Source organism: Marmota monax, unplaced genomic scaffold (assembly GCF_021218885.2).
Source record: "Marmota monax isolate L192 unplaced genomic scaffold, Marmota_monax_Labrador192_F-V1.1 WCK01_AAM20220418_F8-fsc00090, whole genome shotgun sequence".
NCBI lineage: Eukaryota > Metazoa > Chordata > Mammalia > Rodentia > Sciuridae > Marmota > Marmota monax.
Genome location: NW_026695219.1, coordinates 5,882,740 through 5,900,501, shown reverse-complemented (window position 1 = coordinate 5,900,501; position 17,762 = coordinate 5,882,740). Strand labels below are relative to the sequence as shown.

General features: G+C 32.3%; 1 protein-coding gene across 1 annotated transcript in view; it reads left to right on the top strand.

Annotated features, from left to right (window-relative positions):
* Adss2 (adenylosuccinate synthase 2) overlaps positions 1-17,762 on the top strand; it is a 37,469-nt gene that overhangs the window by 7,587 nt on the left and 12,120 nt on the right. Inside the window, exons 2-11 of the mRNA XM_046432472.2 lie at positions 2,291-2,393; positions 3,384-3,452; positions 5,459-5,509; positions 10,616-10,682; positions 10,905-11,012; positions 11,997-12,078; positions 13,923-14,049; positions 15,182-15,336; positions 15,839-15,963; positions 17,197-17,294. Of these exons, the coding sequence (XP_046288428.1) occupies positions 2,291-2,393; positions 3,384-3,452; positions 5,459-5,509; positions 10,616-10,682; positions 10,905-11,012; positions 11,997-12,078; positions 13,923-14,049; positions 15,182-15,336; positions 15,839-15,963; positions 17,197-17,294 (985 nt within the window). The remainder of the gene's footprint in view (positions 1-2,290; positions 2,394-3,383; positions 3,453-5,458; positions 5,510-10,615; positions 10,683-10,904; positions 11,013-11,996; positions 12,079-13,922; positions 14,050-15,181; positions 15,337-15,838; positions 15,964-17,196; positions 17,295-17,762) is intronic.

The following is a 17,762-nucleotide window of genomic DNA, read 5'->3' as shown; positions in this document are numbered from 1 at the left end:
TTACTACATAGATTACCTCATCAAGAAACTCCTTATGAGTTGCTCCTACTACTTCATCTCAATACCCTTTCTATACATAGTATGTATTTCAAGATTAATTTTTCATGCCCCAACTTCCCCACAGGGCACTAGTACCAGTTGTAAATAAGCACTTATATTTTCTCCCAAGTTGTTAATAGAATGATCTAGGGTTATTCTGAACATACTTAATCATATTACCATATTCAGTTAAATATTTTAAGTGATATTTAAACCATAAAATGATCCTTAATGTGGTATTGATTATTGAAAAATGTTGGTTAATATTTGAGTGAGCAAGCCTTATACCAGAGTGTAATTTTTAGTCTTTTATAGCTGAACTTTTCCAACCTGAACTATGTATTAACTTGTACAGACTTAAAGGAATTAAGCTAAAGTTATTTATAAAAATAACTTTAGCTTAGTTATTTATAAAAGTTATTTATAAAAATTATTTATAAAAAAAAGAGCAAGCTGTTACAGTGTATATAGTTTACTACCCTTTTTATATATGGATATATGTATGTGTGTGTGTGTTTATATATATACACACACACACACACACACACATATATATATATATCAATCAAAGTATCTCAAAAGGGACACCAAAAACTTGTGTTAACTGGTTGTCTTGTAACAGGTGTATGAGAAGACTTCCTAAAGCAAAAAACATTCATCTGTATCCTTGTTGATATCATGTGAAAGAAATGTTGCTTAAAAATACCTGCTCTGGGCTGGGGCTTTGGCTCAGTGGTAGCTCACTTGCCTGGCATGCGTGAGGCACTGGGTTCGATTTGAGAACCACATATAAATAAAGAAAAGATGTATCAACAACTAAAAAAACCCAAAAAACAAAAAACCTGCTCTGTCTTCTTTGTTTAGCTCTCCACCTGCTATCTTGTAGACTACACAGCCAAAAACTGTCAAGTGTGTTGGATTTTTTTTTTTATGTAAATATATGAGGTACATTAGTCTTCAAGCAAGTTGTTTACTTTAAACAATGAAAAACAATGTAAATAAGCATTTGCTTTCTGAAGATTGTTTTAATTGGACCTGTTTTTCTGGTGTATTTGTGAATTCAGTTTCTATGATGATTTCATAAAAAGTAAACACTCATGTTTTTGAAAGTAGCCTTGTAATCAAATTAGTCATTCTTTTTTACTTTTCTTTTTACGTGTCACAACAGCAGTGTTGTTAAGGTTGTTTTTCATGGTCCTAGTTTGCTATTTACTTTTAAAACTTTCTAAGTATTTTTTCATGCTTTATAACAGAAAAATTATCTGATCACTCATATTTTCAGTCTTCCTTGGACCTAATTTTGTAATTTGACATTTTGTTTTTTATTGATTATGTAGGCAAAAGCTTCATAAAGTGGAAATCTCATCATGGCTTTGTACTGTGGTTCTGAACATAAAAGATTCCTTGACTCCATGTATTATATTATCTAAAGTTCTAGGGATCTGTCTGTCACTAAACTAGATGCAGAAGGCTGATTTACTCATTAGAATCTTCGGATAACAATATTTGGGGGAGTTACTTGGGAAACATCCAATATCCGAGTTGTTAAGTCCATATAAGAATATAAATTTCAGATCACAAATTTGCTTGCTTAACATATTTTAAGGACAGTGGGAGTTATATGAATATTTACATCAAGTTAGGGTAACTTGTTTTTCCCCTGGTACTGGGGATCAAACCAGGGGCACTCTACCACTGAGGTATATCTCTACCCCTTTTTATTTTTTATGTTGAAATGGAGTCTCTATAAATTGCTGAGGCTAGCCTCAAACTTATGATGTGCCTACCTTAGTCACTGGGATTATAGGCATGCACCACCAGGTCTGGCTAGACTATTCCTTTTTATCTTAGAGATAATTTTTGTATAAAAAAAATATCATGGATAATTAGTTAGATTGCCACACACCCTGCATAATGCCAAAGAGACTAATGAACAAATTGTTTTGTGTACTTTTTCACTTGTTCCACCCCCCCCCCCCCACCCTTTTGACAAAGACTTCCCTGTCTTCCAGAAACCTGTGTTCTCCAATTTCTAGATCCTTTTAGGGTAATCACTCACATGTACTATAGTGGGGAAGAAAAAAAGCAAACTATTTTAAAGTCTTTAATGAAGGCAGTATAGTTGACAAATATTTGAGCTTCTTTAATTAAGTGATATTGACATTCAAGCAGGAATTCATTAATTCACTTTGAAAGGAAATATATTATCTGTTATATTTATTACCAGGCTCAATTTTCTTTTATATTTCAGGGAGGAAATAATGCTGGCCATACAGTTGTTGTAGATTCTGTGGAATATGATTTTCATCTTTTACCCAGTGGGATAATTAATCCAAATGTCACAGCATTCATTGGTAAGTATTTAAACTGAAATGTATGGGAATTGATAATGTTACTCTTTTGTGTGTGTGTGTGGTGCTCGGGATTGAACCAAGCCTTGTGCATGCAAGGCAAGCACTCTACCAACTTAGCTATATCCCTAGCCTTCGCAATTCATATTTAATTATCAAAACTGATTTTATTTCTCACCATATGGTTCACTGACCATGGTACCCTCCGGAGTACACTGGCTTTGGCTCTTTGTAACTCTTTCAGATCTTTTAGCAGGAATACTTTCTGAAGTAGTTATTTTGCATGCATCTGTGATCCTTGGCAGTTTCTTAATTCTATAGAAGAATTGGATCACCAAGTCTCTTTTCTAAACACTTTAAACTGTGACTCACCATAAGTAGAATTTAATTCTGAACCCTGTGACAAGTGATACAATGTATTTTCTTTTCTACTTTAAAAAATTTTTTAAAGGCTGTTCAATACTAAATTGATTTTATGACCATTTAAGTAGAGTGTGATTTTCCAATTTGAAAGACATTGGTCTAGAGTCTACCTGACCAAAACTACATAACTAGTTTTTTTCAAAATAACACATTTCACTTTGTTTAATTTTTATTTGTTTTTATGTCGTAGTGCTGCTGAGGATCGAACCTAGTGCCTCACACATGCTAGTAGGCAAGTGCTCTGCCACTGAGCTACAAACCCAGACCCTTCACTTTGTTTTAAAGAAATTTTTAACGTACATTGATTGTAATTATAGTGCTTTTATATTCTAATTATATGTTTTTATATTCTAATTGTGTATGTTATATATGTGTTTACATTATATGACTGTATAAAATGTATTAATATTTCTGTGGTAACTCCTTGATAAGTTAGAATGCCTTATTAATTAAAGTATCTTAATTCTTCTATTATTGTAGATAAATGGTTATTATAGCTGTCTATATTTTAATATTTTATACACTATAATTACAGATGTTTAAGGTCCAGGATTATTTGTTTTCCTCTAGGAAATGGTGTGGTGATTCATCTACCTGGATTGTTTGAAGAAGCAGAGAAAAATGTTCAAAAAGGAAAAGGTAGGAAAGAATGAGTATGACTGATAACCTGTTATTTTTTGTACAGGTTTATTAGGATTTCATGCCAGACAAACTTAACATTTCTGTCTTAAAATTATAGTAACAATTTTTTTTGGTGTCAGTTACTAAATTATAATTAGTATTTTAAACAAACAAAAGGACCAAACATAATGCCCTTGTGTAGGTCCTGATTTGTTGACACATTGCTCACCTGCAAACTTTATCTTAAGATATCTAGAATCACTATGTGTTCATGGCACAGTTCTAGTAAGTTCATGAGTTACTGTCATTCTTGTTTCCTAGTTATGGAGCTCTTCCTGGTTGCTGCAACCCCAAGATGAAAGGGGATTGTTTCCCTTCAAACGAAGGGAATGCTTCTTTTGTGCACTATACCCATTCCCATTGCCTTTAAAGAAATACCCTTGAATTTTTACCCTTTACTGATCAACTTAGCAAACTCCTTGAGGTATGAAGGGAATTTAATAATAATGCATGATTAAGGAAAATCATTAGTAGAGTTTCCCTTTAGATGACCTCAAACTTAAAATACTTTGATTATTGTTGTTGAAATTTATTATTCAGGTTTAAAAGCAGCAGTCCTTCTCAAGTGTTCTTAAAAACTGGATTGAACCTTACAGAACCCTGTCTTGCTTCCATCTTTTGTTTTTTCCTGCCTTTTCACAAAAACTGTCCTAGTCTGGGCTTTCTAAATTGGTCAACTCGGGTTTCCGATGCTGGTCTCTGCCCTTCTTTTTGTCCTTTTAAAATTTTTTCCTACTCTCTTTTTTCTTTCTGGCCTATTTCACCATGCTGAATCCTTTCCTGGGCTTCTTTGTAACATTTTTCTTAAGACATTCCCTAAACTAGCTTTAGAATGCATATTTACATGTCAAAAACAACTGTAAAGGAGGTTTACCTTTTAGCACATTACTTACTGAGAAGAAGGTTCTTTTTTTTTTTTTTTTTTTTTGTTGTAAATGGATCTTTTATTTAATTAATTAATTTATTTATATGCGGTGCTGAGGATTGAACCCAGGGCTTCATACATGCCAGGCAAGTGCTCTACCACAGAGCCACAATTCCAGCCCGGAGAAGTTGGTTCTTATCCTTAATCTACACAGAATAAACTTTCAAAACAAATCTTGGATATTATCAAAGGAAGCAACTAATTTTTATTATTTTTTAAATTTAATTTTTTATGGCGTTGGGGATTGAACCCAGGGCCTTTCATGTACTAGACAAGTGTTCTATGACTGAACTATACCCTCAATCCATACAACTTATTCGTAGTATCAAATAATAATTTTGAAAATGTTTGAAACTTGGTGGTTTATCTTTAGGATACATATATAGCTTACCAATATACTGCCTTTAAAGAAAATCATCTGTTTGGATTTGTTTATCCAGTCATTCAACAGTGTTGTCCCCTCCCCTTTTTTAAATATAAACATTGTATGAAGAGCCCTTTGCCATGAAATCTCACAACCCCTGCTCTCAAATATCCACAATTAAGTGGGGAATATGCATATATTTAGTTATAATTCAGTTAAATAATTGAGAGTACTTTAGAACAATTAGAAAGTTCCATTATTTTGTTTAGTCACACTTTTATTAAATGTTTTTTGGGTAAGGATGCTATTCCTAAAATTAATTCCCCTCTCTATTTCTTCCCTTGCTAAGTACCTACCTCCCACCCCCATGTCCATCAAAATATTTTCTTATCATTTGCTTTTGGGGTTTCTGGAAGTATTTTATGTGAATATAACTGAATTGGAACTAGAGTTTTGTAGAGCAAAACATTTGAAGAGATAAGAGAGTAAATGAGTTTATGTATTGAATGAGTGACAGGTGAGAAAACTTGTTACACGTGATTTTCGTCTGCAGAAGAAAATACCCAAAAGAAAACAGTTTTAGACATTCTGTTTATAAAGAAATTAAGATTAAAAAAACAAAACAAAACTGTTACCCAAAATGCTTGATAAAATGTACCTTTTCTCCCTTTTTAGGTCTAGAAGGCTGGGAAAAGAGGCTTATCATATCTGACAGAGCTCATATTGGTAAGGAGGACATAACATTTATTTATAACTATTTTTCCCCTGGATTTATTAAATGAAAGCATTTAGTACCTAATTTTGTCTCTAATGTTTTATTTAACCTAAGAAAGATGGATTGTAATTGACCCAAATATACCAGATCTTACTGATTTTTTTTTCTTTTTTTCTTTTGACAAGGGCTAGGCTAAAATAAACATGTAGACAAGTTTAGCCAAGCAAATGAATAACATAAGCAGTATTTTATAGGACATCTTTAATTCTATTAAAAACTAAGCCGGGGCTGCAGTTGTGCCTCAGTGGTAGAGTGCTTGCCTAGCATGCATGAAGACCTGGGTTCAATCCTCAGCACCTCATAAAAATAAAGATATTATGTAAAAAACAACAATAACAAAAAAACTAAGGAATACTGAAATACAAAGAATAGTTATTTGTACATATTAATACTTGAGTAAAAATACATCTTCCCCTTGGCAAATCTTTAGAGTGACTCTGTGCCTACAATATAATAATTACTGCTTTTCATTCAGACTAGTCTTCCTCCATTAATTACAGCAAACTCAAGTCTAAAATTAATTTTAAGCACCACTAATAAATTTGGGGTTTTCTTCCCTCTTATTTCTAAATTAATAGAATTGTTAATTAGCAGTGACATAGTTAAGAGACAATAACCAACACAGAGAAACTTCTATGATAGATCTGAACTCAAACTGTATTTAAATATGTATGTATCCTGAGGCAGTAGCTGCTAAAATTTTACCATTGACCTCTACTTAAAAGGCAGCTTTCATTGAGGTTCTTACAGTATTTCTCAGCCACGTGCAAAAGTCAAATAATGATATCTTCGTATAACAGCCACAGACTTGAATCCTGTCCATAATCTTATTAACCTAATAAAATAGCTTGTTTGAAGTATACTGTGCTGAATTAACATACTGTTTTATGTAAAAATGTTCTATTTTGCATTACAGTGTTTGCCATAGTTTATATTTTTAATATAAAACTCTGAAAAGAACAATTTTGTGTTAGAATAGCAAAACATTTTTACATTAATATAATTATCCTGTATGTCATCTATGAGTAGAATGGTTATTCTTGTTCTATACTCAAGATTTTGAGAGCTGTTAGTGTAACTAGATGAACTGTAGGAAAACTGGTATTTTCTAAAAATGAAAGTATGCTTGTGAGTAGTAGTTATCTCAACTGACTATGTTTAAACTATGAAAATATTAATCATCAGTAATACTTGGATTTAAAGGAAACCTTTAGTATTTCCAGAGTAATTGATAACTTAGGTGTATAACCAAGATAACAAAGAAAGAACAAGCTTTATAGACCATAATAACATGTAATTTGGATAAAGACAAAGGTATTATTTTGCTTGCTTCTCAGAGGAAGGAGGTTGTAAATCTGTCATTTGTGGTGTCCATTTTCAGAATCTGATTTTTAACAATATATTTTATTTATTGGCTTATGTTAGAACTTTTAAACTTTTATGTATTCTGATATACAAAAAAATAATTTTTTTTCTTACTGTCTCAGATACATAAGGAAAAAAAATTTTTTATGAAGTACTTTTGTGATATTTTTGGCTTTTTATACTCAACTACTCATTAAACTTATTTGATTATGTTAGCACAAGTCATCTTTAACTTCCACCTTCATGATTTTTATATGTAGCCATTTTGTTATCCATTGCCCCTACATTATTTATAAAATAAGCCATTATGTTAGATGATGAAAACGACTACTTATCTTCAAAACTTTCCAGTGGTTCTCTGTGATCTGCTATGAAAATTTTTTATCTAAATCAGTATACCACAATTTAGGATTTTAAAATAGGTAATAACTAATAACTGCCCTTTGAGTAACGTTTAATCTCAGTGTACATATGATATAGTTTGGCTGTATTAAATATGAATGCTCTGATACTATTATTCTGTTGGAAAGAGCAAAGTGTTAAGAGATGAAACTGTGTTTCTGCCCAGTTTCTCCATTTTCCTTCTTCATGTAAATGCTTTGGGTCCATCACTGACAGTTTGCTTAGGTATAGCACAGTGGCTAATCAAGTCACATAACTGCTTTAGACTACCAAAAAGAAAAGACAGTAGATATGCAAAAGGGTCAAAATGCTCAGAGTGACAAGAATAGACCACTACCAATGTGAATCACTATTTTTTAATTTCTGATCATAATTTTATTATGTTTCCTTAATAATGATTTTTTTCTTTTCCATTTATTTTTGTTCTTAAATGGAATAATTTCTAGTGGAGAAGTGGTCCTAGAGAAGACGAGCTAACTAAAATTTAGTTGTTGGTAGTAATATGGCTAATAGTACATAGAATGCATTAAAATGCATATTATTAAACAGGCTGTATGAAATAAGCATAATACGATTATTTATATAGTTCTGTATAATAAAATCTACATATGTTAATATGATCGATTCTATAATGGTGAAGAGGAATAAATACTATCATTTAAAAAAAGTCAAATAGCTAACTGGAAAATTGGCTGAGAATCGTTGCTATGAAACCACATTAATCTTTGCTTCAGTGATTCTTTCCTCTCATGTGACTGAAAGGACAGTTCCCTAAACTCTAAATGATTTCCAAGACTTTTTTTAAAAAAGTTCCCATAATGTCATGAGATTACGCTTGTATAAAGTGTGTTAGATAATATGAAGCATAGTATAAGAGAGGGAACTATGAACTTAGTAATTTTGGGCATTTGGATCCAAATATTAATTGTATGTCCCCTGACAAGTCATTTATCTTCTGGGCATTATTCCCTGGTTGTGACCATGCGGGAAAGAATTTTTATGTTTTATTCATATTGATGCTCAGCAACTAACTCAGATACCTTACCCCACTTTGTCAAAATGTACTTTTTTCTTTTCTTTCTTTCCATTTGTCTGGAGTTTTCTTTTAGTGCCTTCCATTTTTTTTCCCCAAAAGTTAGCCTTTGAACTTTTGTAGACTCTTAGTAATATGCCTCTTTCTGGCATTAGTCATTTGTATTTTCTCCATCTTTATCTTGTTAGTCTAACTAGAGCTTTTTCCATTTTATCACTTTTGATTTTTTAAAAATAAACATTTGGTTTTGTTGATTTTTCTGTTTTCTATTTCATTAGTTTTAATTCTCTCCATTTTTTCTTTGATTTTAATTTGCTCTTTTCCTAGTCTCTTTAGAAGCTTAGATCATTGATTTTAGGTGTTTCTTTTCTAATAAAAGCTTTTAAAATTGTATATGACCCTCTAACATTACTTTAGCTATGTTCCACAAATTTGGACATTCTGCATATTCATTTTCATTCATTTCATTTTTTGACCCATAAGTTATTGACCATATTTATGTTACTAAATATTGAAGATTTTCCTGATTTCTATTATTTATTTCTAATATACTTGTTGTGGACAAAAGATATACTCTGTATGATTCCAGTCTTTTAAAATTTGTTGAGAAATGTTTATGTTCTAGTATATTAGCTGTTTTGGTTAATGTTCTCATAGATTGGTTTTGTCTATAGTATGTAATCCCTTGGCTTCCACAAACATTTTGTGAGATTTATCTTTATTGTTACACAAAGAAGAAGTTTTTCATTGCTGTTATAGTATCCCATTATATGGCTATACCACAATTAATCCACAGTACCATGATGAAAATTTGTTTCCAATATTGGGCAAATGGTGCTCTGAATATATTTATAGATGTCTTCTGGTACATAGTATACTAGTGTGATTTTAAGGATGTTGTTATTACTTCTGTGGCACTGAGAGTAATCTTGATTTACTGGATAATTTAAAATCACACAATATAAATTTAGCATCTTTAATGTAACTTACTACTGTAAGAAATGTCAGAACTCCCCCACCAGAGAAACCTGTTATGAGGTTAAAAGGGTGGTTATAAACCTTGTCAAGTAGGGGAGAATACTGCCTTGACAGTTACCTTAAACGGAAGAAATTAGGGATGATTAATTTACATGGTTAGTCAGAAGGTGGTTTTAGGCTAGGTTTTATCAAGCTTTTTGAGTTTCACTATTTCTAATTACAATGTTAGTCTTCTAAAACTTTTAAATAGTTTTTGTTGTTGTTGTTTTTTCAAATGCCACTAATTTTAAGAAACTTCTATCAGTCATTCTGTTAAAAAACCTACACTCATTTCTACTTATTTGGAAATGATAGTATTATTGGTGAAAAGAAACCATAGTTATTTATACTAAAATTCACTGAATTGTATGCTTAAAAATGGGTGAGTTTTGTGGTCTGTAGATTATATTCCCATATTTAAAAATAAAACATAACCCAGGAAACTTTGGTTAGGAGTTTATAGACAAATTCTGGGCCTGCCTCATCTATAAACCAGCTATTCATTCAGTCAGTAAATATTTGAGAACTTTTTGGGACAGGAAATTAACCAGCAAGCTAAACTAACATTGTCCAAATACTGAAGACGATTGGTAGGGGAAACAAATTAGTGTAGATGTAGGAAGAGGTGAATTCTTTGCAGGAGAAGCATATACCTTTTAGTCTAAGACTGCAAAGTATGCCATTGTGACCAGAAGGCAAAGAAAGTGGCAGAGCGTCAAAGCCATTGAGTTTTTTAAGGGCAAGGGAGTGTTGATGTTATTTTTATGTCTTGGAAAAATGGTTTTGGCAGATTAAAGAATTTGGGTTAGAGATATCCAAGAGTGAGAATAGATATACACGTTAGTCTACTTTTACTGAAAGGTGATGGAAGCTTGGCACTAGTGAGGAAGAAGGAGGAGTTGAATGATTCCTAGATTTCTGGAGTCTAGAACTTGAAGAAAAAAGGATATCTTTGTAAACTGAGTTTATAGAATTATAGGGTAGGATGTTCCAAAATTAGCTTCTTAATGACTCATTTTTGAAATCAGGTAGACTGCAATCAATCAGAGGCATATTTTCATATTAATGTGCCAGTTGGCATTATAATTTTTACCCCTACCATTATCACTTTTTACAATTTATATAGGCATTATGAAATGAGACCTATTATAACTTCAGTAATTTGAAATGCAGTATGTTTTATTTTTGTATATTATTTTTGTTTCAATAACAGCCATGGTTTTGTTTTATTTCTCTTCAGTATTTGATTTTCATCAAGCAGCTGATGGTATCCAGGAACAACAGAGACAAGAACAAGCAGGAAAAAAGTATGATATTTTTTGTACCGTTCGAGCACCTTTATGTTTAAATTCTAGGACAGAACTTTCAAAAAATATTGGAATGCCCTTTCAATAGAATTATAAAAATAAACTCACAGGAAATAACATAAATAAATACTCATATGTAATTTCATTCCTTGTGATGATTTGGCCACAAGACCTATGTATCTTTCTTATCTAACTCAAAGCTTGTTTTAATTTGTTTTTAAGTTTGGGTACCACGAAAAAGGGCATTGGCCCAGTTTATTCTTCCAAAGCTGCTCGGAGTGGACTTCGGATGTGCGATCTTGTTTCTGACTTTGAAGGCTTCTCTGAGAGGTAACTAACTTGTGTTTCACAAGTGGTTTTTATATAATGAGTGGTTTTTATATAATGAAAATCTAGGCTTCCTTCTGCTCAAAATTATCAGAGAGCTTTCCATTATCTCATTTTTGAAATCATGTAGACTGCAATCTTGGTTGCCAAATGGTATAATCGGTGTTCTAGTTAAATAATGATGGTTGGCTTTATTATGACTATTATATGAAGTACGGGCATTATTTGTTTTGCATGCTAATTGGTCGTTAATTTCAGATTTATTTCATGAAAAATAACATGCTAATGACATCAGTAGTATCTCAAGAAGACAACATAAGAATTCTATTTAAGGATTGGATAATGGGATGGTTTGCTGAGAAACAATGTTTTTAGTGGGTGTAGCAGTACTTTGATGTAAATCACCATGATCTACAGTCTTGATCTTTGGTTTTTCACATCAAAAATTCCATATGACCTCCCACCCAGAAATAATTAGCCTCTCAGGTCCTGGTAAATTATTATGTACCAAGCGCACCTTGAAAAATAGAAATGCCACATTGACACATACTCTGTATAGAAAAATCTTCATGGGAAACCTGATAATCACCAAACAGCTATACAGTAACTCAGTGATAGGTTGTGTTTAATATGTGGCATTAAGGCTATAATAATGTGCTACATCCTTTTTCTATTAAGTTTATATTTGTTTGTACAGGGAAGATACCTAAGAAGGCTCTTAAGAGACAAATTGCTAATGTCTGCCTCTTTTACAAACATCATGTAAACCATTTCCTTCTGTTTTTTATTCAGTATAATACAGATTTAAGTCTTTTGTGTTTACAGATTTCAGTCCCACTATTCTTTTCCCTTCTTATACACATATCAGTGTTAGGATTAATGTGCTGATAAGACCATTTATAATCTACAGAAATCATTTAAATTGAATGATATTATTTGAAACATTTTCATAAGAGCTAATAGATTAATTTAACCTGTATTTCTCAGGTTCAAGGTTCTAGCTAACCAGTACAAATCTATATATCCTACTTTGGAAATAGACATTGAAGGTGAATTACAAAAACTCAAGGTAATATTTTCTGACCTCTTTAATGTCCTTTTAATGCTTGTTTGCCAAATTAGCCTCTAGGTCTTGCATTCATTACAGTTTTGTGTAAGAACTGATAAAGGATATTTACCAGTTTGTCTTGGAGACAGCCTGTTTGGCTTACACAAAATATTGGGAGGGGAACAAGAGTAATGTAGGAAGGTAAACTTAAGTTAGGGACCAGATAGATCATAGATCTAGATCTTATATGCATGGTAAGAAATTTAACTTTGATCCTGGAGATAATGGAAAGCTCTCTGATAATTTTGAGCAGAAGGAAGCCTAGATTTTCATTATATAAAAACCACTCATAGCAGTTGGAGTATAGTTCAGCAAAGTGTCAAGTGTGGGATGATAATTTTCAAAGTTAACCAACCCATTTTAGGCTTGATAGCTCATAGGATCAATTTCTTTAGCACTCTGTATTCCTAAGAGACAAATAAGGTAATTGGCCAAAAATGAGGCCCACATTGGATAAATGTTAGGTGTCAGTGATGCCTTGTTGATCATCAGTATAGGATTCTACCTTTCCGTCTTTCTGTTCCTCATATTCATTGATAAATTTCACATGTTTCCTGTGTTTCTGATTTTTACTTCTCTAAAGTATCAACCTCACTTCTAGAACTGAACAGGAATCTACAAACAGTATGCTATTCCAGAATAGTCATAGACATTGATCTGTCCACTCATTGGTTTCCAAGAAAAAAAAACCCCAAATTTTAAAAGAACTCCATTTTCTTTAACAGCTTGGAAATATTTATGCACTATAGTATGGGTATGACCTTTCATTTCCATTTTACAAATGTTCTGTGTGAATGTAAAGTAGATGAAGAATAATAAATAAAATTGGGTAAGAAAATTTTTATAGGCAAAGTTATATTAAACCAGGTCTATAAGGAACAAGGGGCTTGATAAATAGAATGGTCATTTTAGCCATACAAAAAGAACTAAAAACAGAAATAAATAAGGAATTAGACTAGAGCCAAGGAGAGGCCATACATTTATCAGTGGGTTTAACATACTCAGATGTTTCCATAGTTGAAACTAGGTTTTAGTGCATTTACACTATAGAACTTAGGGGAAGTTCTTGTTTATATTACATTTTTACTTGAATTCTGAATTTAAATAGTATTTCTAAAATTTTGAATGTTTTGAAGATTCTTTGTAATGCTTATACATAAAATAATATTTGATATTAATATTGTGTAGATATTTTACGGTAATAGAATACAATGAAAAAGAATAATAGCAATCAGCTATTGATATTTGCATGCTTGGCAATATAACTTGTGGCCCTCACCACATTTTGATAATTACTCTGAAGCATATTTCAAAATTCCTGGTTACATGGATTATAAATGCAGCTCTTAAAGTATCTTATAAAATTTAAAAGATCAGTTCAAAATTTTTCCTGAAAGCTGGTTTATGAAGCACAAATTCTTTGTTACTTGGAAGATTTTCATTATTTACAATGAGGTTAATGTAGAATGTTGGTTTTTGGGGTTTTTTGTTTTGTTTTGTTTTGTTTTTGGTGGTGGTGCTAGAGATAGAACCTGTGCTAAGCAAACAGCAAGCACTCTGCCACTGAAACATATGCCAGTCCTATATAATTGTTCTTGATCTAGTGTCTCTTTTCTGGTCCTAGTGAATCAACATGAGAGACCAAAGCTAATCCAAATTTTGCAATAAGATGAGCACTGTCACCAGCCTCTTTCTCTTTTCATTTGTCAGTTTTCATTATCATACAGTCAAGTAATTTATACTTATACTGGTTAATTGTAAGTGTATTAGTATACATGGAAATTGGTTTTTGTCTTTGTACATAGGGTTATATGGAAAGGATTAAACCAATGGTGAGAGATGGAGTTTATTTCCTATATGAGGCCCTACATGGACCACCAAAGAAAATCTTGGTAGAAGGTGCAAATGCAGCATTGTTAGATATTGATTTTGGTAAGTGAGATATAATTCATAGGCAGCTTGACTAAGCCTAATGTGCTTAAGATACAAATAATTAATATTAACATTAAGGAGTTTCAAAGTGATACTGTTAGCTTGTGGTATTCAGGAATTATGAAAGTTTGTCAACTTATGCCAAAATTTTTTAAAGAAATATTGTTGAAAACACAACACATAATGTTAAGTTTTATACTGATTTAGAAAAAAAGGAAATCATTTGGATTCAATAGATTTGGGTTCCATAAGTTATGAATTTCATCCTTTTTTAAAATAAGTATACATTTGTGCATTCTAAGATCTGTGAAAGCCTGCTTACACTGACTCACTTCCTGTGCATGAGACTTTCTAGATGGATTCAGAGTATTTCCTCCATCCTCAAAGGTTACTATTTAATATCTTCAATCTACTGCCCCATTAGTTTGTTGGTAGTTGCACCTAAACATAATCTCTCATGATTATTATTATTGTTCTCAGCTTTAACTGATATTTCATTGACTTTAAGAAAACCAAAGAAAGTATTTTGATATAGTAGGTACATGATTTTGATACTATCATATGGCTAGTCAATCAAGAAAGAAACTGGTGTCTAATTGGCAAAGAGTTAAGTTTGAAGGGAGAGAAAAGTTCGCCATTCTTAAATTTTATCTTGTAGTTCAGGGATTATTCCTTGAATAAAGATTAAAAGCTTGGGAAATGTTGAATACCACACAATTCTTAGTATGTTGCTACCACTCCAGGTTGCTGCTGCATCTTAAATATTCATGTCAGGGAGTCATTTGTTTTAAAATAACAGGAGACTCTTCAAATATGTAGATGGGTTTTTGTATTAAATTCTTTTGCAATATATTAAGTGAATACCTATCATACAGAGTTGATTCAGCAACTGCATGCACTCACTCATGAATCCTCTCCAGTATAAGCACTTTAGTTAAAGCTCTAACCACCTACAATTTTATCTCATTACAAAGAGTCAAAAATGAAACATTAAGGTTTGAGAGAGGTCAGCATCATTATGATCAAGTCTGTTGGTTAAATAGAATATACGAAAATGAAGACTTTTAATAATAATTCTGTTTTAAATTGTATATATACATTTGTGTATCTTGATGTTTGTTTCTTTTTTTAGGGACTTACCCTTTTGTAACTTCTTCAAACTGTACTGTTGGAGGTGTTTGTACAGGTTTGGGTATGCCACCTCAAAATGTTGGTGAAGTGTATGGAGTTGTGAAAGCTTATACCACGAGAGTTGGTATTGGTGCCTTTCCTACAGAGCAAGACAATGTAAGCCTATTTCCCAGTAAATTCAGTTCAAAAAATATGGGAAGAAAAAGTCATGCTTTGGTTTTTGTTATTGTTTTTCTTAATAAGTTCTTATCTCCTGTGCCTTGCAGTTCATTTACAAGGATTATTAGATATGTTTGCCTTACAGTTTTCATGAAAACATCAAATTCAGTGGTTCTTGGAATGTTCTGCTGGATTTGTGTATTTTAATAAAAACTAATGACTCATTTTTAATAGCATTTAGTTTTCTTTTTTGAAAATCTTACCAATTTTCATTTTTATCTATATAACATCATAAGAAATATTGGCTTAAAAAATACTAAAAAACAAAAAGTGAATCTATTCCAACTAGAGCCTACCTCAGGTAAAACCTACTATTTTTAGCTTAAGTATTTTCTGTAAGGTGTTTATCACAAAGAGACTTTATCTTGTTATATAAACTAATACAATTCATTTATAATATTAATATCCTAATTCATAGGTTTTAATTTCCATTTTCTAGGAAATTGGAGAATTATTACAAACAAGGGGTAGGGAGTTTGGTGTGACTACAGGAAGGAAAAGAAGATGTGGCTGGTTGGACCTTGTTTTACTCAAATATGCTCATATGATCAATGGATTTACTGCGTGAGTTGTCTTCAGAAACATTTGTTTCAGGAAATAATAGGACAGTTCATGACCACAGGTTTAATTTTGTGGAGCATAAATTTGGGGTAGTATCTTAATAGAAAAATTTCACTCTTTATTCTCCAAACTGAAATGATAGTTCCAGGTAGAAGTGGACCAAGAAATAGTGGAAGGATATATAAAGACAGGGACCCCAAGCTAACTTGGTAGATATCTAAGGTTGATAGAAAAGAATCATGATGGTCTCACATCTTTGTATAGAGAGGAAGACATAAGTAGGTGGAAGGATGGATGATAGGTACGTAGAATAAGCACAATGTGCTTATACAAATGTCTGACTTCCTGGATTCAAATCTCAGATCCAGGTATCATGCTTGTGTGACTTGGTGAGTTAATCTGTCTGTACTATAGTTGTTATCATCTTTAAAATGGAGGTATACTTTACCTGTGTCATGGGGTATTTTGAAAATGAGGTAAGAAATGTAGTGAGAATGTATAGTGCACTGGCTCATTGAAAATGCTTAGTAAAAGTTATTAACATATATACATAAATATGTAAATAAATGTGTTCATATCCACATTAATTAGGCTGAATTTCTAGCCCCCCCCCCCAAAAAAAAAAAAAACCCAAAATAAGATTAAAAAAAGCTTGTGGATAAGAATCCCAAATGCAGTGTTCTATCTAATTTCCACAGATTTTCCTTTAAAAACCTGTTTTCCAGTCAGTTTACTGGGAATTTTTGATGTATCATGAAGAAGTCCTTGATGTGGTTTTCTCACTCTTTGACATTTTCTGACCAGAAGGGTGGAGGTGATGGTAACCAGAGTGAAAAAGTGAGGGATAATGGCATGTGTGTAAAAGTACTTATATTTTATGATCATCCATGTGTTCCATGGCCACAGAATGCATTCTTAACTTTAGGCAGCCCTCCCACAAATGTGTTGTTGATTGGTCATAAGAAAGCTGAGTAAGGATGTGTGGAGTCACAGTAAAAATCTGTTGTAATTTCTAGAAAGTAACTTAGTTGCCTATATAAAAAATATGCATCAGTATGTCATTTTCTAGTTGTTTTATGTGTGGCACGCTTTAAAATATAATCCTAACAAGTTTTCAGAAATGCTTTGGAACTTTGAGCTTTGCATGAATTTTCCTTTACTCCTGCATCAACCAAATTAGATGTTAGGGACTTTAAGAGTTTGCTATTTTAATATTGTGTTTTCTTCTGAAATTAGGTTGGCCCTTACGAAGTTGGATATTTTGGACATGTTTATGGAAATCAAAGTTGGAGTTGCTTACAAACTAGATGGTGAAATCATACCTCATTTCCCAGGTACTCTTTTTTTTTAGGCTGTCTAAAGAACATCATAAAGTGAATGTAATAGAGCAATTTTTTAAAGCTGTTCTGTGTAATTCATGGTGTATAGCCATAGGCTTGATATGACCTTTATGAATAGTGGCAATATATTTACTATTGGCATGTGATTTATAACTGCTCTTCATTTGGGTGCTAGTCACAATAAGCATGTGCTCAAAATAAAGAGAGAAAGAGGACATTTCTGGACCATGCTCTTCCTTCCTGTTTTGAAAGTAACTTCCACAATATAAACTGAGCATGGTGGTGCATGCCCATAGTTCCAGCTGCTTGGAGCCCAGGAGTTGAGACCAGCCTGGCAACATAGTAAGATCCTATTTCTTAAAAAAAAGAAAGTAAGTAAGTAAATATGTAAATTTCCATGGAGGGTATTCCTCCTCTCTTCTTTGGGAATAGTGGGGTAAGAGAAAAGTTCCCTGCTTGTTG